Source organism: Magnolia sinica, chromosome 10 (genome assembly GCF_029962835.1).
Source record: "Magnolia sinica isolate HGM2019 chromosome 10, MsV1, whole genome shotgun sequence".
NCBI lineage: Eukaryota > Viridiplantae > Streptophyta > Magnoliopsida > Magnoliales > Magnoliaceae > Magnolia > Magnolia sinica.
Window position 1 is genome coordinate 78,393,360 of NC_080582.1, and position 22,449 is coordinate 78,415,808.

The 22,449-nt window shown below is 39.0% G+C and overlaps 1 protein-coding gene across 1 annotated transcript; it reads left to right on the plus strand.

The window, feature by feature from the left end:
• The first annotated feature begins 16,112 nt into the window (after positions 1 to 16,112).
• LOC131217622 (probable LRR receptor-like serine/threonine-protein kinase At3g47570) lies at positions 16,113 to 20,086 on the plus strand. The gene is made up of 2 exons (XM_058212564.1): positions 16,113 to 18,813; positions 19,336 to 20,086. Exons 1-2 carry the CDS (start codon positions 16,113 to 16,115, stop codon positions 19,776 to 19,778), a joined length of 3,144 nt encoding a protein of 1,047 aa, XP_058068547.1. The 3' UTR covers positions 19,779 to 20,086.
• Positions 20,087 to 22,449: the final 2,363 nt, after the last annotated feature.

Here is a 22,449-nt window from a genome sequence, read left to right on the forward strand (position 1 = left end):
TTGTCCCACATGGTACTAGTTATCTGTTCAAAGATTGTCAATCTATTTCATAACTATGAATTCTTTAATTGTCCACTTAATAGAACATTGATTTGAATGTGTATGAAAATATTATGTTGTAGACGCTGAATATGCTCATTCACCTTATTTTATTGCTCCATACCGGGGCATTCAATACTACTTACAGGAGTATCGAACCGGGAGAGCGCCTGCCAACATGAAGGAGCTATTTAATTATCGAGATACACAATTATGCAATGCAATTGAGCATTGTTTTGGTGTTTTGAAAAATAAATTTCTCATCTTGAAGAGTGTTATGCAGTATGAATTTCACACACAAGTTAAAATTGTGATAGCATGCTATATCCTACACAATTTCATACGTACCGGACATGAGTCTTCTCAGGATCGAGAATACACTGGTATATTTGTTGCCAATGGGGAGAGTAACCCAACGCCTTACGAGGTATCAATAAATGACGAACAACAATGGTTACTACGAACAACTCAGCGTGAAAAAGATGCTTGGAATCGCCTACGCGATGATATTGCGAATATGAGCACATGCACAACAAAATAGGAGTAGATAGTCAATTTTTTATGTTTAATTTTCATTACTTAGTTGTTGATATTTAGGCTGGAGAAATATTAAGTACCTCAAAATGAAATTATGGTCTCCCAAAATCTTTCTGGGTTAATTCATCATAAGTAATGACCTGTGAGTTTATGAATAATCAATCATTTATAATCATTGCCATTCTAAAGATTTCAGTTGACATTTGCAAAACATCGTACATACTTGACATGTGCTGCATTCAGGTGGAATGGAAGACTTCTGGTGCTATGATACATCGACACCAACGCAATCACCAGTTAAAACACCAATGGTGCCCACTCAATGTTCTCCATGCGAGAAGATGGTGAAATTCCTAGCCGAGCCTCTATCTCGAACCTCGAAAATCAAATGGATTGATGCTATGAATTAGGTTCTTTTAGACACCTTGCTCGAACAGGTTGCAATGGGACGTAAAGCTAATAATGGTTTCAAGCGGGAGGTGTACCAAACAGCTGCCGAAGAAGTGACGAAGCATACAAATATAGTCGTCAACTAGTAGAATGTGTTGAACCGGCTGAGGTATTATAAGAGAGAGTATAATGCAGTGAAGGACATCCTGGCTACTAACGGGTTTGGATGAGACAATGAGCAGATGATTGCATGGCTCCTGATGAAGTCTGAGAGGAATATCTTAGAGTAAAATTTACTAAATTTGAAATTCCCATCTTACATAAATATTTACTATTTACTGACTTACAACTGTCATCTACGACTGCAATCTCACCCGCGTGTTGAAAGACTCCACGGGAAACGCATCGAAAGGATGGATGACCTTGCAGTTATCGTCGGATCCGACCAGGCCACGGGACGTTATGTACAAAGCAATAGGAGTATGACCGCATTAGCATCATCATCTCGGATTCAACGAGATCTCAATAATGTATGGAGACAGCTCGATGATGATATTGACGATACGATTGACCTCTCAGAGGATCATATAACAGACTCCACAAGGACCATTCCATTTTTGTTGGGTAGTCCTTTGATGGAACCTCGCGGCTCCCGTGGCACTTCTACTCGCACTGCTGATTCCGATGGTAGTCGAGGTGGGACCACAACAATGAAATGATCGAGCCCTCCTCGTCCCTGTGATGTACTTGGCACCTCTCTCCAGACTGTTGCATAGGCTATGCGTGATTTTGGCCTAGGTAAAGAGGTGAATCGCACTAGCAAAGTACTTGATGTACTGGAGGAGGTGTAAGGCTTGACCAACTTAGAGTTTATCGAAGTTAGTCAGCTCTTGAGTAGGAACGAGAAGCTAGCATCATTCTTTGTCAGTCTTCGACCTAAGCGCCGCGTAGAGTGGTTGAAGAAAACACTTCGTGATAACTTTGGTAATGGAGGTGTTGGGTCTGTCTGATAGGTTGTGGTCCCTCGTTTGGGTTTTTCTGTTTTTTATCCGAGCATGTAATAACTTTGTTAGACATGGTGATTGTTTTTTTTTAAATTATTTTGGGATTGATATACGTGGTATACGTAGTGTATACCATAGTGACATTTGCAATGATGACAACTTTTTGCTATTTAACATCTTCCGTATATGTAATCACATGCTTGCATTATGCACATTAAGACAAATAGGACCACACACTTTAATTGGAGAAAGGGTACGTACGAACAACTTTCTTTATTTTTAAATTAGTAAGGTTTTTTGTACTTCTTTTTTGGTAGGACAACAATGCATTTTTTTCATTTCGCGATCCTATTCCAAAACACGGATCTCATGCTAATTCCCTCCATGTCATTGCAGATGGCAAAGGAGAAGTACTATGTTGTCTTGGTGGGACGTCGGTCAGGTATATATTTGACATGGGACCATGCTAGATTGGAGGTGGAAGGATTTAGCTGAGGGAGACACCAAGCCTTCAAGAACTGGGACGGTCACTTCAATAAGGCCAATGCACAGTCGAGACCTCGCACAAAATCTCCTGCGGTTCAGGTTGCCGCATATTCTAATGAGATGAACATCCACCATTCTTCAACTTCGTCTATCCAACAGACAACCCAGATGACCTGAGCCATGGTTTCTAGGTCCATGTCGACTAATGATCCCGCCCCATCAGATGGAGAGAGATTTTGTGCACTTCTAGTTGCCGTCGTGGTTCTTTTTCTTGCATTGATTGTTATTATTAAATTCTAGATATTACTGAAATTGTAACTTAGAGTTTATTACTTGTTATTTTTGTGTCTTTGTTGTGTATGAGTTATAATGACATTGGCCATATGAGCCATGGAGAATTGTTTACATTATCTTCTGCTTCATATTTAGTCGTTATTTTTGTATCACACCACTGTCATATGGTGTGGTCCACCATGGACATGTCCCATGTGAGGGTGATTTTGATTGAATACACCTGATATTAGGGTGTGGTCCACTGCTTTTGTGGATGGGCACAAAGGAAATAACGGTGGCCCATTAAATGGCTTCAACGGTAATTGTTATCACCACACATTCCTTCGTCGTGGTCCACTCGAGATATGGACCTTCTTCATTTTTCTGGAATATGTATATACATCAATCTAGTGGCCCAATGAATGGCGTGGATGAGACAAATACATCAAAGCGGGCCCTATAGAGCTGAACAGGCTATTTGGCATGGGCAGTGTAGCTTGGAGTTTTGATAATCACTGCACATTCCTTCGGTATGGTCCACTGGAGATATGGAGACGGTCCATTTTCTGGAATATGTATATATATCAACTGCGTGACACGATGAAAGATGTGGATGAGACAAATACATCACAGTGGGCCTCACAGAGCACTGCCCAGACGGGCTATCTGGCCTGGGCAGTGTAGCCTGGAAGAGTTTTGAATCCCGCCCCACCGAAACCCAACTGCCCAAATGGACGGCCGTTGAAATCCATGGGATTGCATGCAATCCCACGCCCGGCCAAACGGGATAGGAGTTTGACATCCCTGGATATGCCAGCAATCCCAAATAGGTAGAAAATTTGGTCATAGAATACACCAATACCATGGGATTGCCAGCAATCCACTGACGCTACAATCATTGCCTTAAATCTGATCTCATCCACCCTAATACCATTCAATCTACCTGGCCAAACACCCCCCTTAAAGCCCACTGTACTGTTTATTTGACATCTAATCTGTTGATTAGGTCATACAAACCTAGATGAAGGGAAAAAACAAAGATCAGCTTGATCCAAAACTTTTATGGCCCCCAAAAAGTTTTTAGTGGTCCACGTTCATTTAACACCGTTTCATGTAATGTGGTCTAGTTGAGATGCGATATGTCTTATTTTTGTTCTCTTGTAATAAAATGATCTAGAAAAATAGATGGACGACATGGATGAAACACATACATCATGGTGGGGCCCACAGAGCACTGACCATCAGCCTTTGGCTGGTGGCAGGGGAGTAGTCAATCCGTCTCCAGAAAGGTTACGTTTCCAAGGGAGACAAGTTGACTACTCCCCTAGACATTAGCCCCGTGGCTGGTGGTCAGTGCTTATGGGGCCCACCATGATGTACATGTTTCATCCATTCCGTTCATCCATTTTTACAAATCATTTTACGACTTAACACAAAAAATGATAGGGATATAAATCTTAGGTAGACCACACCACAGGAAAAAAAATAATGAATGGATATCCACCATTAAAATCCTCCTAAGGCCCACTGTACTGTTTATTTGACATCCAATCTGTTGATTATGTCATGAAGACCTAGATGAAGGGAAAAAATAAATATCAACTTGATCCAAAACTTTTATGGCCTCCAAAACATTTTTAATGGTCAAAGTTCATTCAACATTGCTTCCTGTACTGTGGTCCACTTGAGATTGACATATACTTTATTTTTTCTTTCATACCATAAAATGATATATAAAAATAGATGGACGGCATGGATGAAACGCATACATCATGGTGGGGCCCACAGAGCACAGAGCACCGACCACTAGCCAATGGCTGGTGGCATGGGAGTAGCCAATCCGTTTCCGTTTCCAGGGACACGAATTTCCTGTGAAAGACTTTCACAAGAAGTTCCTGCATTGGGAACCCAGGCTGTGATGTTTGTGAGAAATCCTCCCCATCCATCCGTTTCGTGAGTTCGTTTTAAGACATGATGCCAAAAATGAACCATTTCCAAAGCTCAAGTTTTCATGCTTCAGTGGGACCACTACTATGGGTTCCTAAGGATCAAGTCCCTTAATCAAAATATCCACGATGTGTTGCCCTAAGAGTCAAAATATGAAGTAGGTTCAAGCTCTGGGTGGGCCACACCATCAGTCAATGTGAGGACAATGTTAATCGCTTAAACGGGCTTTCGTGTCTGGAAGTTAAAAGTGTTATGTTGATAAATCCTAAGTATTGTCAAATTTTGGTGTGACAAACCAATTCAAGTTTGTATCTTGATTTATATCAAGCTTGTGCATCTGTTCACATTGAATCTTCGACATTCGTTCTGTTCGTACTGAATCTATCTTGCCGATATCTATGACAAACTTACCGAGATCTTCAAACTAGAAGAAAGTGAAAACTTTCATATATTGAGTGAAGACAGAGTTTTCAAGAACATTGTGGTTCAAGATCTGGAACTAGAAAAGTTCAAGAACTCAAGACTTAGTTGAAGATTATGTTTGGTATGTCGAGTTCAAGCTTTGAAGATCGCAAGAATTAAAGCTACTAAAGTGATCGATAGATTAAGTGTTCATATGTTCTATCTCACAAGTAAGGTATGATTGAGTTAGATTAACCTTAGATCATGATTAGATCATTTCATACCTTTGGTCGGTCATTTTGGTCATTTTATAAGTGTAAAATTCTATTCTTTTAACTAGCCCTAGCACTGGCTCGACCAGTCCTAGTATTTCCTCGACCAGTTTAGGATTTGTTATTAATTTTCAGAACTTTTCTATTGGTCTACAACCAGTTCTAGAAATTACTCGACCAGTCGTGTGAATAGTGCTCGACTAGTCATGCAATGCTCGACTCGTTTTTCAGCGAGTAATCTGGACTCACATGACTAGTCGTGTGGTGTCCACAACCAGTCGAGCAGGCCACTCGACCAGTCGTGGGACCCACAAAGCCAGTCGTGCGACTAAAAAATCTTATCGCGCCAGAATTTTTAAAAATCTATTTCAATAAGGCCAGTCGGGCGAACCGATTTTTCACCTATAAATAGTGCTTGAATTTCAGAGTTTTCTATTCAATTTTTATCATTCTTAAGCAATCACTCTGAGATAATTATGAGTACATTCTAAGTTATTTTGTACATATTTAAGATTCTTTGAAGTAGCTCTTATTTTTTATTTTGATTTTCTATTCCATTCTCATTTTGAAAATGGATATTTGATTTACCTTTCATTGAGATCAAAATCAATACAAAGCCCTTACTAATTTAATTAAAAATCATCTAGACTTAAAACCCTATACACTTGTAAGACTGAACATTGAACATCTACGTCGTCATCAAGTTGGTTCTACCGGGCTGCTTCAGAATCGTCATATAGATACGTTTTTTGCTTTTTCTGTAATTCAATTCATTTCTGATTTGTGAGATTGTTCCAAAAAATCTCTATTTTAGTTTTGTCAGAGGTGATCCAGAAAATCTCAGAGCGAGGGGTTTTTGAATTGTGTAAGCCCATCTAAAGACACAATTGTGAAGGTTCTAGGTGAACCTTGAAAAATCTATTTTGATTAATGAATGTTAATATCCCGAGGGAGTGGATATTAGGAGTGGAATAGTTGTGTGGCTGTTTATTAACAGTTGGTGTACACACAAGCGAACCACTATAATTCTCTGTGTTTGGTAGATGTGTGATTTATTTCTTTATCTTTTATGGTTTAAGATTATGGGATATATTTGTGAATGTGAATGTTGTAAGAAATTAGTTTCTATTTCTTTCATATTCTCTTGAGTTTGAGTTTTTGATACTCACCCACGTTCTAGTAAGGTTGTCCTGCCATAAACCATTGGTTTTTGGTGTTAGGTTGTCCTTAGAACCAAGTTTGTATCAACCTCTCAATACTTGATTTTTGAGGTTGTTATTTCCTTTTGTAGTTTGTATTCTTTTTGGCTATCTGTTGTCTATATTCCGCTTATTAATTTTTATTTAGCATAGTCCTATTCAACCCCCCCTTTAGGACATATAGCTCGGCCTTTTCAGAAGTCAGTTACGTCCTTTGCATGAATTTCTTGATTTAATGGACGACTGGGAAAAGGTGGGGTTTGACATGGTGTTTAGTCTTTCTGGAAATCCATGCCCTTCACCAGCTTTACAAGATCGTGTTGGGCCATGGGTCCAAATGTGAAGTAGATCTGAGCCTTATGTGGACCACACGATTGATCGCAGTGTGGGACAACGCTGACTGCTAAAATAACTTACGTCGGTTGCCCTGCATGGTGTTAACCATATTTACAGATTTGCCATCTAATTTTCAAATAACTTCTGTCATTCATTATGTCAGAACACACCGTCTGATTGTCTTGAAATTGAGCGGGCATTCTTCATTTTTCGTGCTCTTTCCATCAGTCAAGTTTGGGTCCTGATCTCTCAAGGATGTCCAAGATGCTCTTTTAACTGGCTAACACACTGTGTTTCAAGATCGAGGTTGCACACATCTGGTTGAAATATTACCCAGTAGTTTGATCATATAATATAAGATCTTGATAGTGACTGAATTATCCTAATATTCTAATGGCCCATTTGGGGGATCCGAATATGATGGAAGGTCCGATGACATGCTAAAAATAGGAAGACTTGATGGTTGGTATTCTAGTCATGTATGTAGGTGATTGTACAATCAGTATTGTAAATGGATATTGTAAATGAATGAACACAATGTGGATTTCTGGAGTGATTAGGGGGTAAAACATGTGAATCATTAGGTTTAAGTGTCTTGTTTACATGTGTAAGTTTCTCATATTATAATTCTGATGGTGGGTTAAGTATTTCATAAGTGATGAACAAGATGAACGGATCAGAATCTCAACTTGATGTATGACGAGCGAATGTAGAGATCAAGTAGCTAGTTTCGTATGATCGTGTGGTCTAAAATCAAAGTGGACGATTAGATGTCTCTATCTAGCAGTGCATATTTGACCGAGCGGTTGGTTATGATGGACAAGTGTGACTATTTAGGTATATAATGATCCTGTCTTAAAATCAACGATCAGATTGCTTGATGTATGAATGGGGATTATTCCCAACGATCAGATTCGTTTTAGAGGATAAATGTAAGGTTAGGATAGGTAGATTGGTATCGTACGTATGTACATAATAAGTCACATTTTATGGTAATACTCGAGAACTTTCAATACTCGGGTATTGAAAACGGGGTGTTATACAAAATGACAGGATTATGGGTCAAAGTGATGGAGTTCTACTAGACAAAGGTACGAGGTTTTCATACAAAGTAACGTGGTTCCACCAGACAAAGTAATGGAGTCTTATTTGATAAAGTGACGAGATTAGAGGACAAAGTGACATGATTCACTAAACAAAGTGATGGAGTTGCTAGACAAAGAGACAAAATTCTACTAGACAAAGTGACGGGACTATGAGATAAAGTGTCGTGGTTACAGCAGACAAAGTGATGGGTTTTATTAGAGAAAGTGACCGGGTTGTATTACAAAGTGCTGAGGTTCCACTAAATAAAGTGACCGGGTTGCCGGAAAAAAGTGTAGTGCTTTCATAAGACAAAGTGATAGGGTTGTCGAACAAAGTGACGAGATTTAACTAGACAAAGTGACAAGATTATTGGACATAGTGACGAGTTCCACTGGACAAAGTGATGGAATTCTAGACAAAGTGGTGTGGTTACACAAACCAAAGTAATGAGATTTTATTAAATAAAATGACGAGGTTTTACCAAACAATTTGACGAGGTTTTATTGGGTGAAGTGATGGGCAATCCTCAGGGTCCATCCTCAGGGTCAAATAGATAGTTCAAATAGTCCGACAGTGTAGATGAGCCACCGATCGAAGAACATAGACACTATACGTTAAAATTTCTACCGAGCGGAAAAAGGGGAGAGGAGAGATTCCTCTTTGGGCGGCATCAGGTTAAAACCGTTTTCACCACGGGCTTGGCTCAGTGAGCCGCGGGATCACGCAAGTTATACGCTGGCAACCACTGTGTGGTGCCCACTATGCTATCTTAAATTCGGACTGATCATTGGGTTCTGCTAGGTCTGCTAAGACCCCGGCCCATTCATTAAGTAGAACTGAAATTCAAGCGGGCCATACTGCTATGTTTTGGGTCGCGGATGTTGATTTCTTACAATTTTTGAATCAAATATCGTTCCTTATTGATCTCAATGGTTATAAGATTTCCTTGCCTAGATAGAATGGACACCAGTGATATCCCCATTGATTAGATGACCTAGTAATTACATGTTGGATTGCTTAACCCCAGTTGTGGGCCTGATGGACTGTGGATACACCAACCAAAAATTTGGGTTATGTGCATAAATTTTTAGGGTTCTTGAGTGTAATGGGTTGTGTGCACATTTATTTGTGTCACTGATAAAATAAAATTAGTTGGTGATGTTCTAATATATTCGGTGCTCGAGTATTGGTAGCCCAGAGTGTTACAAGAGAACCCCGTCACTTTAGCTGGTGTAACCACACCACTTTGTCTAGCAATTCCATTACTTTGTCTAGTGGAACCCGTCACTATATCTAACAATTCCACCACTTTGTCTAGTGGAACCCGTCACTATGTCTAGTAATATCATCACTGTCTTGTCAAATCCCATCACTTTGTCCGACAACCTAGTCACTTTGTTTTATGAAATCATCACACTTTTTTCGGTAACCCCATCACTTTACTTAGTAGAACTTCGTTACTTTGTCAGGCAACCCGATCACTTTCTCTAATAAAACCTATCACTTTGTTTACTGCAACCACACCACTTTATCTCACAGTCTCATCACTTTCTTTAGTAGAATCTTGTAATTGTCCAGCAACTCTATCACTTTGTCTAATGAATCATGTCACTTTATCAAGTAAGACTCCATCATTTTGTGTAATGGAACCACATTACTGTCTCATAATCCTGTCATTTTTTCTAGTGGAACTTTGTCACTTTATCTAGTGAAACCTTGTTACTTTGTCCAAAAACTTTATCAATTTGTCTTGCAGAACCTTGTCACTTTGTCTGGTCGAATGTAACGCCCCGAAAATCGACACCCGAGTACATAGATTTTGATCCCAAGTTCCCAGGTATTAAATTAATAAAATGCACATGCATCTTCATTCTAATTCACATTAAATCCACACATAAATAATTAGAGTTGCGCAATTCAACTTAGCGAAACCAAAGCGAGGCAGAGATAACAAAAATTAATAAGTATAGGACAAATTGTCGAAGTACAATTGAAAAGTAGTGTCTGCCCTAATGAGGATTATATAAGCTACAATATACATACCCAAGATGGTTAAAGTGTAAAGTTTTCAGTTTATTCCAAATTTTCCAAAAATAATGGTGGTGGCGCAAATCGATCTAAGTCCACCCGTCGAAGGTCTCGATAGAACTTGCATTAATAATATGCCTGGTTGGTGTTTTAAAACACCATCCCAGGTGGGAGTAAGTAGCTAACTCAGTGGTTCCATTAATTCTAAGTTACACATGTTATCGACACAATCAGTGCAGTTAATGATAAACAAGAAATCAAACAATTCTTAAATACTATTGTTAAATGTGGATATGGAGATATGACAAGATGTATGCCCTTTCCAAACAACACTCCCTCATATGCGCTCTGACCACCTGGTTCACAAATGACAACACTTCCTCAACATGCTACTTCAACGCCTGTTTCGCCACATTTTAAACTAATGCGATATGATGAATGATCCTGTTAGCTGAGTAATTATTAAGTTCCATTCATCCAGCATATTGGCGAAGCTAGATACCGACGTTATATCATAAGTCCTTATCCGGATCACATGGCTCGTTGTCGCACGTAGCGACTCCTTATAAGTGTCCCTTGATCCAAATTTAGGTGTCACCCATTTATCTCACAAATTAACTATTCAAAAGGTATGATATGATACCTAAATGTATGAGGATCAACCCGGTACGGGTTGTCACCCAAATCGAGTATGATCACTCAATTCCGAGGTTGTAACAGCGCATGGCACACTGCCCCGACCAACTAGAGTGCTATTTTCTAAGCCCGACCGATCCCACACATGGACTCGGATGACAACCCACGCTCGGATCACATCCCGGATGAACAATGGCTGGGGTGTTAATGAGGTATGGGCTTATCACATTAAACCAAATCAATACAAAGGAAATGACTCGTCACCCAGTTCTATTCACGCCCGGTCATTCGAACGGTACTCTAACACAGAACCATCAACTAGGTAATTTGACGGGGGCCATTCGAACAATTGTTTATCACCTCCATCAGTGCTCACTGGTCACTATAGGGAGACTTGTCACCCCAACATAGGCCGACAGCTCGGACATGATGTCCCATACCACCCTGTCCGGCTCATGAGTCTTAGTTGCTCACTAGTTACTACAGGGAGGCTTGTCACCCCAACGTAGGCCAACAGCTCGGATACGGTGTCCCATACCACCTTACCCAGCTCATGAATCTTAGTGGGATTATATCGCTCTAACGATTATGAATGGACACATCCATTGGTAATGAGGTATCTTAGATTCTATTTAGTCGTGTCATACATTGTGAACATACATGATTAGTCAGCTAGTGGACTAATTTGATTGACCTGTGAAAACCATAATACAACTGGCATTGGATGCAAGCAACCCGTGTAGTCCAACTACTGTCAGTCATCTGTGTTCAACCTGAGTCGATCGAACAAACCTAGGGTAGCGGCTTTAATTTGGGCCACTACTTTAGTTTGGGCGGTTAGCCAACTGACCCAACATTGTAGTAATCCTAAGTATTGCTAAGAACTAAACACTACATCACACAATTATAGGATAGGTTCTACTACATAATCACTTAGGCATTTCATCGAAATGTAACTATACATAGGATACTACGTTCACTTAGGTATTAAATCAAACATGTGAGCATGCATAAAGTAATACAATCACTTAAGTATTAAATCACGCACATGAGCATCGAAAAAGCAATACATTCCATCATTCAAGCATTTCATCAAACATGTGAGCATCCATATCCAACAAATAGTATATATTATAGATAAATCAAAATATTTACATATTAGCATTTACAAATTTATTTACAAGCATCTAATCATTAACTGAAACCCTCAAGGGTCGATAAATGATAACCTAGAGATAATGGTCTGCACCTTAAGAAGAAATATTCGATTTTGAGCTCTTAAGGTTAAGGATTTGGGAAAATCACAAATTCCTATATAAACACCAAGAACTATATCGGATTCATACAATTCATTTTTAGAAATACCTAGATTAGGAAGTAGGATTTGTTTTTTACCTCCCAATCATAAGTAGGGTGGATTCAACGGAGGAAAATGATCGAGGCCAGGGCCTTGGTTGGAGGAGACCGATGAAACGAAGCATCAAAACCTCCAACCTACTCTCACTCTTCTTCTTCTTCTTTCTCTTTTGTGAGCCCGATTTTCGAGTTTGGGACGTGACATGGAGTGCCCAAATGAAACTCTTATATAATATCAGATTTGGTGTAAATGTCTTCAAGGGCTGGATTTTTACTATACTAACCCTATAGGAGGGTTTTTCTAACCTCTAAGGCCCACTATAGGGTGTACACAATGATATACACAGTAGGATAGTTAGCCCTAACGATGATCTACGTATGGATATGATCGACCCGCCATTTGGATGCGCCGATCGACAGATATGATTAAAAGTTTGTTCAATGGTACCGCTAATCGATCGGGGCCGCGGCTATATGGATATGTTTGGAGAAATATCTTTAGTTGGTACCCCAACTTTGGCCCTGAATTGACAATCTGAAAGCTACAAGTTTGTGAAAGAACAAATGGACTTATTTTACTTAAGTTTCAGGCTTCAACCTGGGGTATTTGTGCATTTCAAATACTCGGCCTCTGGCCGAAGTTGCGCAGTTCTGGATACTATCTTGATTCTCCACCCGTGATGGACGTCAAGCCCAGCGAGACGGACATTATTCTATAGTTTTGGAACTAGTGGCCCACTAACGAGCAGTCTAGAGATTGTTCAGAAAATCAGGGCATTTCTGTAATAAATTAGGTATCAAGATTTCTTGTGCGCAATTATTAGGGCTTCGATTAACTAAGTTCATAATGTGGCCTATTCGCAACCAGTGAAAATTACGATTCGATTATAATCACTCTAAACCGTCAGTTCTTACGCTTAAAGAATACTGGCTCAATTTGATTTGTTAATTAAGATCCGACCCCTCTCAAATTTAAGTGAGTCTTCATTTAGTTGAGGTTGTCTTGATTAGTCAGTGATAGGTCAGCTAGATTTGGGCCTCATGTAAACAAATCACATGGCTAAACTCGATGTTTAAGTGATTGTCAGGATTCATTGGCTTCCTACAGTTGATTAATCGGATTTGTGCAGTTTTTTACTGGTAACACTCATGTATAAACTAACATTGAGTGTTAATGGTTAGTAAGTAATAATATAAGTTAATTATATTTTTAAAAAATTCAAGGGTTTTTTTGAAAATCCAAAACAGTGAAAATCCAGGACGTTGCATGGAATCTTGTCACTTTATCCTGTAAGCCTGTCACTTTATCTAGTGAAACTCCTTTATCTGGAAATCTAATCACTTTGCCTAGTAGAACCCATCACTTTGTGTGGTAGAACCTCTTTACCTGTATAAGGAGTTTACTTAGAAAAAAAAATATTTGTATGAGACATAACTATTGACTTAGATAGGGCCCACCATAATGTTTTTGTAAGATCCAATATGACTATTTGTTATTAAATCTCATATTGAGTATAAAGACAAAAAATTGGATTGAATTGTGATTCTCATGGGCCGCACTAAAAGAAATGGTTGGGAGAGATGTATACCCTTAATTTTTAAAGGCTCCACCGTCATACTTGTATGAAATCCACTTCAATCACTAAATTGCAAAAAACAAAAAAACAAAAAATAAATAAAAAATAAAAAAAAATTAAAAAAAAACAAAAACAAAAACAAAAATACTTAGGCTTGTGCCCTAAAATTGTAACTGGACATGAATCACTTGGGCCACACCAATGGAAATAGTTTGGCAGAGCCCTTTACATTATGTCCAAGTCAACGTGAATCATAAATGGAATTGATTTTTGGGCCCATGGCCTAACATGGGGTGAAAAACCTAATGGTTGGGGTTTATTTTACATAAATATCACAATAAGCCCCACCTGATCCACCAATTAACTATTTGCTCTTGCAGCTGGCTGTAAGAGATGGTATGCATATTGCCTAGGGTAGCATGCACTGTGGACAATTGTGTGCTACCGGAAAAGCTTCGTAGGCCCTACCATGATGTATGTGTATTATTCATACTATCTATTCATTTTTATAGATCATTTTAGTGCGTGAGCATGAACTCGAGATTGATTGGGATATCAGGTAGACCACGCCATAAGAAAACCAGTGATTGGATGCCCACCATAAAAAACTTGGTGGCCAAATTCATGTTTATATTTTCTCTTCATTCATGACTTTGTGACTTGGAAGTTTTTAATCGTGAGCTTTCAATTACATAATGGTGTGATCCACTTGAGATTTGGATCTACCTTATTTTTGTGCTCATGCCCTAATATGATGTGAAAAATGGATGGATAGCTTGGATAAGACACATCTATTGTGACGGCCCCGTGAAGATTATTTCGTAGCACACAATACCGACGCAAGTGCTGCTTGCTACACTATGCAATCTGTTTTGAAAAGGTAACGTAACTTTGTTGCAACCCAGGATGTGAGTGAGACCTGAGCATGGGGCACACTTTGATGTATGTATTATATATTTACGCTGTTTATTTATTTTGATCATTTTAAGGAATGGCCAAAAAAAAAAAAAGCCAACCCAGGCTACAAAGGTTCTGATCTAGCAGATATTTGTATTTTCCCTTCACGTGCTTTGTGTTACCTTGTCAACAACAGGCTGGATGACAAATAAACATAGCCGTGGACACCAGGAAGTTTTTGATGGTGGGAGTTTGGTGACCAATGTTTTCTGTGATGTGGTCCACCTAAGATTTGTATCTTTTCATTTTTTATTTTTTTATTTTTTGGACAGTGAATGTTAACAGGGATTGAGGGCATGGATATATAAACCATACACCGAGGTGGGCCACAGTCAGGTCCCACCTACGTCACCGATTCCGGGTGGCAGCCACATGTCCTTAATCGGTTACTGCAAACGGGCGCGGATCAGATACTAACAAGCTCAGTAGACAAATCACTATCGAAGTAACGTCACCAAACTCTGTGGACTCCACCATGATGCGTGTGTTATATCCATACCGTCCATGCACTTGGAGAGATCGTTTTATTGCGTGAGAAAAAGAATGACATAGATATAAAGTTCAAGTAGGCCACACCATAGAAAATAGTGGGACAGTGACATCTACCGTTCAAAACTTCTTGAGGGGACAAAAGTTACGGATCAAGCTTATATTTTTGTTTTCACTTCATATATCTCTACGTTAGCTTATGAATAGGCTAGATCCAAAAATACATCATGGTGGGCCCTATGCATGTTTCAACAATGGTTGTGACTGATCCCACGGTTTTATGTGGTGGTTCACTTAAACTTTAAATCTATCTCATTCATTTTCCCATGCCATTAAATGATCTCTACCCATGGTTGGACGGTATGGATACAACATGCTGGTGGCGTCCACACGGAGCTTGGTCACTTCAGTAGCGATTTTGCTGCGTCCGGAAACGGAGACGCGGATTTCGCGGAAAGTACCTGCGCTGGCAGGTTTGTTCATTTCAAGACGGGATGCCACAGATGGGAAATGTGGAATTCCTACAGTTGAAACCTACCTATGTTCGAAAGTGTTGTTTACATGCCATCCATACTGTTATTCACTTCATTCTTACTGGGATGGACTGGGATGAACTGAAATTACAAATATTAGCAAAATTCAAAACTTCTGTCGCCTATGAATATTTCAACTGTGGTCGTTTAATTATTACGTTTTTGGCCCACTTGAGTTTTGGAAACTGTTCATTTTTTGGCATTAAGTCCTAAAATGAACTCACAAAACAGATGGGCGGAAACGATTTCTCACAAACATCACAGTGGGCCCCACCTGGGTAGGAACTTTCCGCGAAACACCTTTGCAGGAAATCGGCTTCCCGGGAAACGCAACCTTTCTGCCAATGGAGCCGTATTTTGTAATTTATTTTTTATTTTATTAAAGAGCTATGCCGATGTCAGTGCAAATGACGTGGACCAATTAAATTCTAGGATACGGGAAGCCAGGTTCGCTGGAAACAGAGGATCCGCACTCATATGAGCTACAAGAGCTACAAATATTGCAGGGGAGCACAACTCATCACTGCATTCCTGTTTTTTCTTCGTCATTCCATCTCCTATACACATGATGGAATTCCCAAGTTCCAATCTCAGGGTATTATGGTCATTTATCCTCTTCCCTGCAATCTTTCTCTCGTGCATCAACCCCTGCTCACCGTTTCTATTTACATTGAAAAATGAGACAGATCGACTCGCATTGCTCGCATTCAAATATGGTATTTCCGAAGATCCTTTTGGAATCTTGAGTTCATGGAACGATTCTCTCCATTTCTGCGAATGGAAGGGAATCACCTGCAGTCGCCGCCATCATCAAAGGGTCACGAGCTTGAAGCTCAGGGACCACAGCTTGGTGGGCCATTTATCACCTCACATTGGAAATCTCTCTTTCCTGAGAAGAATCGATCTCTCCAACAACAAATTCCAAGGCCAAATCCCTCAAGAAATCGACCATCTTTTCCGGCTGAAGCATCTCAATCTGTCCGTAAATTCACTGCAAGGAGAAATTCCATCCAATCTGAGCCACTGCTCAGAACTCGTAGCCATTAACCTCACGCGGAATCAGCTGGTCGGAGAACTTCCCGCTGAGCTTGGTTCGCTTGGTTCTTTGTCAAAGCTCATTTTCTTTTCTGTCTCAGAAAATGATCTGAGAGGAAGCATCCCACCTTCGTTGGGGAACCTTTCCTCTCTCACTGCTCTTGATCTAACATATAACAATTTTGACGGGCAAATTCCAAACCAGCTTGGTCAATTGGCACGCATTATCTATTTTCAAATAGGTCCAAATCAGTTATCAGGTACGATTCCACCATCGATTTATAATCTCTCATCCATCCAAGTGCTTAACGTGGCAGTTAACCGGCTACATGGAAGCATTCCCCCCAACCTAGGCCTTTTGTTTCCACACCTGCGTGGGATTCTTGTAGCTGGAAACCAATTCACTGGAAAGCTGCCAATTTCATTGTCCAATGCTTCAAGTCTCGACCTTGTTAGTTTTAGCTCCAACAGTTTTAGTGGACATGTGCCTTTGAATCTAGGAAGTCTTTCGCATCTCTACCATTTCAATATCGAGAATAATCAGCTTGGAAGCAGGGAAGGTGATGACCTGAGCTTCCTTACTTCACTGACCAACTGCACCCGTCTGAAAGTTATAGGTGCAGGCAGTAATAATCTGGAGGGTGAGTTGCCCAGCTCCATTGCTAATCTCTCGACACAGCTAAAGACTCTGTATTTAGGAAAAAACAAGATATTTGGAATCATTCCCAAGGAAATCGACAATCTCATCAACTTGTATGCTCTGAATCTGGGAGGGAACTCCATGAAGGGTACTCTTCCAGATGCTATTGGGAAGCTTAACGAGTTGCAAGCCTTGAGTCTTGATCGAAATAAATTTTCAGGGCAAATCCCACCTTCAATTGGCAACATCACTCGATTAAGCAAACTCGACTTGGATGGAAATGATTTCCAAGGAAGCATACCATCCAGTTTTGGAAATTGGGGATTTATGGAACTATTTTTCATTGCTGAAAATAAACTTAATGGTACCATACTCAAACAAGTCAGCGCAGCTCTAATCAACCTGTCTCATAATTCATTCACTGGGTCTCTCCTGCTGGAAGTTGATAACTTCGAAAAAATTCAGGGAATTGACATCTCAGAGAACAAACTATCAGGTGAAATTCCAGATACGTTGGGAAAGTGTGAAAGCATAGAGTTGCTTTTTATGAATGGCAACTTGTTTCAAGGAACTATTCCAGAGTCTCTAAGGAATTTAAAAGGTATCGAAGCGCTAGATCTTTCACGCAATAACTTGTCTGGGCAGATTCCAAAGTATTTCGAAGAACTTCTTTACTTACAGTATTTGAATTTATCATTCAATAATTTCGAAGGTGAAGTGCCCAAAGGAGGGATCTTTAAAAATGCCAGCGCAATTTCAGTTGTCGGAAACAGCAAACTCTGTGGAGGTATACCAGAACTACAATTGCCAGGGTGCCTTAAGCAATATTCTAAGAAAAGAGAAAAGCCTCTTGCTCCCAGAGTAAAAGTCACAGTCATTACTGTGGTTTTATCTTCCTTTCTCCTGTCGTGTATCATTGTAGCTCTTTATTGGAGAAGAAATTCTCCAAAGAAAGCTTCTTCTCCATCTTCCACAGAGAATCAGTGGTTACAAGTTTCTTATGCAGATCTCCTTCAAGCAACAGATGGGTTTTCTTCAGCTAATTTAATTGGTGTGGGAAGTTTTGGTTCTGTATATAAAGGAATTCTAGAATGCTTTGAAACACTTGTTGCAGTGAAGGTACTCAACCTCCTACAGCAAGGAGCTTTTAAGAGTTTTGCAGCTGAATGCGAAGCATTAAGAAACATCCGGCATCGAAATCTTGTCAAGATCTTAACGGTTTGCTCGAGCATTGATTTTAATGGCAATGATTTCAAAGCTCTAGTGTTTGAGTACATGCCTAATGGTAGTCTGGAGAAGTGGTTGCATCCAAATGTAGATGAACAACCTCAATTGAGGAATTTGAATCTTACACAAAGGCTGAATATAGCCATTGATGTGGCTTTGGCATTAGATTATCTTCATCATCATTACCAAACACCAATTGTTCATCGGGACCTAAAACCAAGCAATGTTCTTCTTGATGTTGACATGGTTGCCCATGTGGGTGACTTTGGTTTAGCAAGGTTCATCTCTGAAGCTGCAGAAAGTTGCTCTCAAAATCAGATCAGGACATCTGGGATTAAGGGATCTATTGGGTATATTCCTCCAGGTAATTAAAGATTTTAGTCCTTTATCGTTTTATTTTTATCCATTTATCTTGCAAAATGATTGGTAATTTCCATATATTAATATTATGGTGAAGCTTGTTAAGAACGATATTATCCCATCAAAGTGATTTAGTGGGCATCAACAATTCATGATAGACCTTCTTATCCAAGGGTAAACAATGATTAAATGTTGGCTAGATTGGCCCCACATTGATTCACACTATAATTAATAAGGTATGAAGAATTGTTACTAGATTATTTCTCTAGCTGTGATAAACTGTGTGGGAAAACAGAAGATTCTTGTTCTATTTATAGGATATTTTCTTAGAAGGACTATTTGTTAGGACAAACCATACACTCATCAAATTCCTTATTTTCAGATATTCTCAATTTTGGGAGAGGCGGAAATGTTAATTATATAAATGAAATATTCCCTTTTATTCCCTCTCAATATCTAAGCACTATTTTTATCTTTCTTTAAATAGTTGCCTAACATTCAAATATGTGACATTTGTAAATCGTAGAGCATGGGATGGGCGGTAAAGCGTCCACACATGGAGATGTATACAGTTATGGGATCCTTCTACTTGAGATGATCACTGGAAAGCGGCCAACTGATGACATGTTTCAGGACAATCAGAGCCTTCATCACTTTGCAAAGTCGGCTTTTCCAAAACAAGTAATGGAGATTATAGATCCAAGACTGCTCTTAGAAGATGCTGAAGTTATTCAAGACAGTGAAAATCATGACAATTTGAGAAATAGAATGCATGATTGCTTGGCTTCATTGGTCAGTGTTGGTGTATCGTGTTCTGCAGAATCGCCAAAGGAGCGAATGAAGATGAGAGACGTTGTCAAGGAAATGCATGCAATTAAAGACTTATATCTGGAGGTCGGGATTCACCGACAGAGACAAAATAGGCCCCTATTGTTAGGTGAGGGTTCATCTTACCTCAGTAACTATTAAGATTAGTAGTTACATTGGAGAAGATTCCGATATACAATAGAACTGTTTGATACTTTTCTTAAGAAGCTTTAGATATATATTGTTCTAGTGTTGAATCTAGGGGAAGATGTTTTTTTTTTTTTTTTTTTCCTTTCCTTTATTTAATCTTGTTTTAAACAGAGACTTTGTAGCAGATACAATTATTAGAATGGGTAAATAAAAGGGCCAAGGTGCTTCCCTGTCTATCATGGTTATGAGGATTCGGACGGTTTAATTTAGTTAGATGATTGCCACTTGTAGAAAACGATTCTGTGTCCAAGAACAGCAGGATTCAAGGTGCATCTTGTTTTTTTCACACTATTTTATGGTGGGCTTCCTGATACATCATGCAGTGTTGCCCAGAAGAGCGTCCAAGCTGTTTTGGCCCCGGCTCACTGTATGTGGGCTTTGAATCTTTAATTTAGGCCAGCGTGAGCTTTGCATATACTCATTTGACCAAATCTTGGCTAAAATTCCTGGCCTGATTAGTGTATGGTTGGGCTCGGCCTAGAAATGCAGCTCGATTAGTGTAAGGGTTTAAGCCCAGCCCATAAACTGGCATGGAAAATGGCCCGAGCAGCCTGATTTAGGTGCTTTTGTAGCCCATACGAAGAGCAGGGCAGCCTGAATTTTTGGGTCACAATTGGACCACTTGGCATCTCATCTATGGAAATTTGTCTCTTCTTCATGTGAAAATATAATGTTTGCTCTTTTACTGGAGATAATATTTTACGCAGGGGGGAAGAGCATGAAGAGATAAACAGAAAGATCACTGTATTTCTCAAGTGAATAAGACCATAAATCCACGAGGCATAGTGGCTCTTGGATCCACAAATTTTAAGAAAATTCAAAAATACTTTATCAAATTACTCTATTTCAACCGAGATTACAAAGCTTTAAATAATAAAATGAAACCTTAATTAAGGGTGCTAATCCAAATGAACTTAAACTTTTCTAAAATACTAAAAATATAAAGTTTTAATCTAACTGCACAGAATGATTCCTGGCATGATAACAAGCAAACTCTAAGAAGACACCAAGACTAAAACTCTAAGAATAAAAAGTTACGTCCAACCTAAAATTTACTAAAAAAATACTAAGTTTTTTGAAAAATGGAAGACTTGAGTAGAAATGAGTCATTTTCTCAAATGGAAGACTTGTGTAGAAATGAGTCATTTTCTCATAAAACGGAGCTATGTCGGTTAGCCCCAAGATAAAATTTCAGTCGAAATTCACAAGTCATGCATCCCATATAACTCATTCTGGATTAGAAGTTATGGCTGATTTATGATTTGTACTTTGAAAGGAATTTTTCTTAATCTCAAATGAATTTCTCTAATCCAGATGCGCCCAAGCTCAATTACATCATGCCCCACATAAGATTGGGCCCAAGTCTAATTGATCACATTTGCTTCCGTCTGGCCTTTTTTCAGTCCATCTAAGCTAGAAATAGGTATGCAACCTGCTCTACATCAATATCTCAACTATGAATTTTGCTAATACTGCCATCCAAAATACCTTAGCATTTATGTTAGCGTTTAGGCTCCAAATTGCAATTTACTTTCTAAGTTGTATTCAAAAGTGACAAATTTTAACATTTAGGCTGCTTGCTCAAAACCAACACAAGAAAGCATTTGTCATTTCTCTTGGATTTAACTAAATGTTTGCAGTTCAACATACATGCTCCTGCAACAAAATGCAGCCTTGCATTTGTAGGTGAACTTACAATCTTATTAGAAATGATTTTTGTATCTATGGTAAAGTATGGACTGGGTGGTAAGCCATCAACACAAGGAAATGTCTACAGTTACTAAATCCTTCTTATGGAGATGTTCTTTGGAAAGAGACCCACCGATTACTCATTTAAAGATGATCTTACCTTTTGATGTAGAACGTGGCACACACATTCCTAGCATGGTTGGACCAAAAGAAGGTGAACCCTAAATTGGCCATAACTTTTGATCCAGGTATCGTTACAGGGAACGTAACATATCAATCTTTATTGAAATGGGCAATCCAAGGTGAACAAACTCCCGAAGTGGGTCACATATGTCCGTTTCGTCAGAAAATGTGCACTTTCAGTTCAAAAACGAAAATTTAAGGAAATTTTACTATTTTTACTATTTCCAAATTTTTTAATATTTTATTATTTTTAGAGTTTTAGATTTTCTTATTTTTTAGAAACAACTTATAATTATGCTAGGACTCTTCTAGCAAAATTTTATTTGAAATTTTTACTTTTAGAAATTAGGCTTTAGAAGAGTTTTATTATAATTAGAATTTTTATTAGAGTTAGAATTTTTGCTATTTTTGGTAACTACGATTATTTTTTTTAGATATTAATTGTGTAACATGAACACATATAGATTAGACAATTATCAATCAAATTTATTTCAAATTTTATTAGAATTTATTATTATTTTCCATCTCTCCTCGCGGATTCGAGGAATCTCTATGAGGAGTCCAAAGAAGCTCTGTGGATTCGGAGTAATCATCCCCTGAGGAAGACGGTGCTCGACTTCATCACACCTATCCCTGTATCGATTTAGCATCAGAGCGATACTTTTTCCTCAGATCTATGACTTCTAACGACGGGTCAGGGAACAATCCCATGAATGGTGCTACAGGGAGAAAATCGGCAAGTCATGCAAGG

Coding starts and splice junctions, on each gene's coding strand:
- LOC131217622 (XM_058212564.1), top strand. CDS start 16,113: ATGATGGAATTCCCAAGTTCCAATCTCAGGGTATTATGGTCATTTATC. Junction 18,814..19,335: donor TATTGGGTATATTCCTCCAG/GTAATTAAAGAT, acceptor TGTAAATCGTAG/AGCATGGGATGGGCGGTAAA.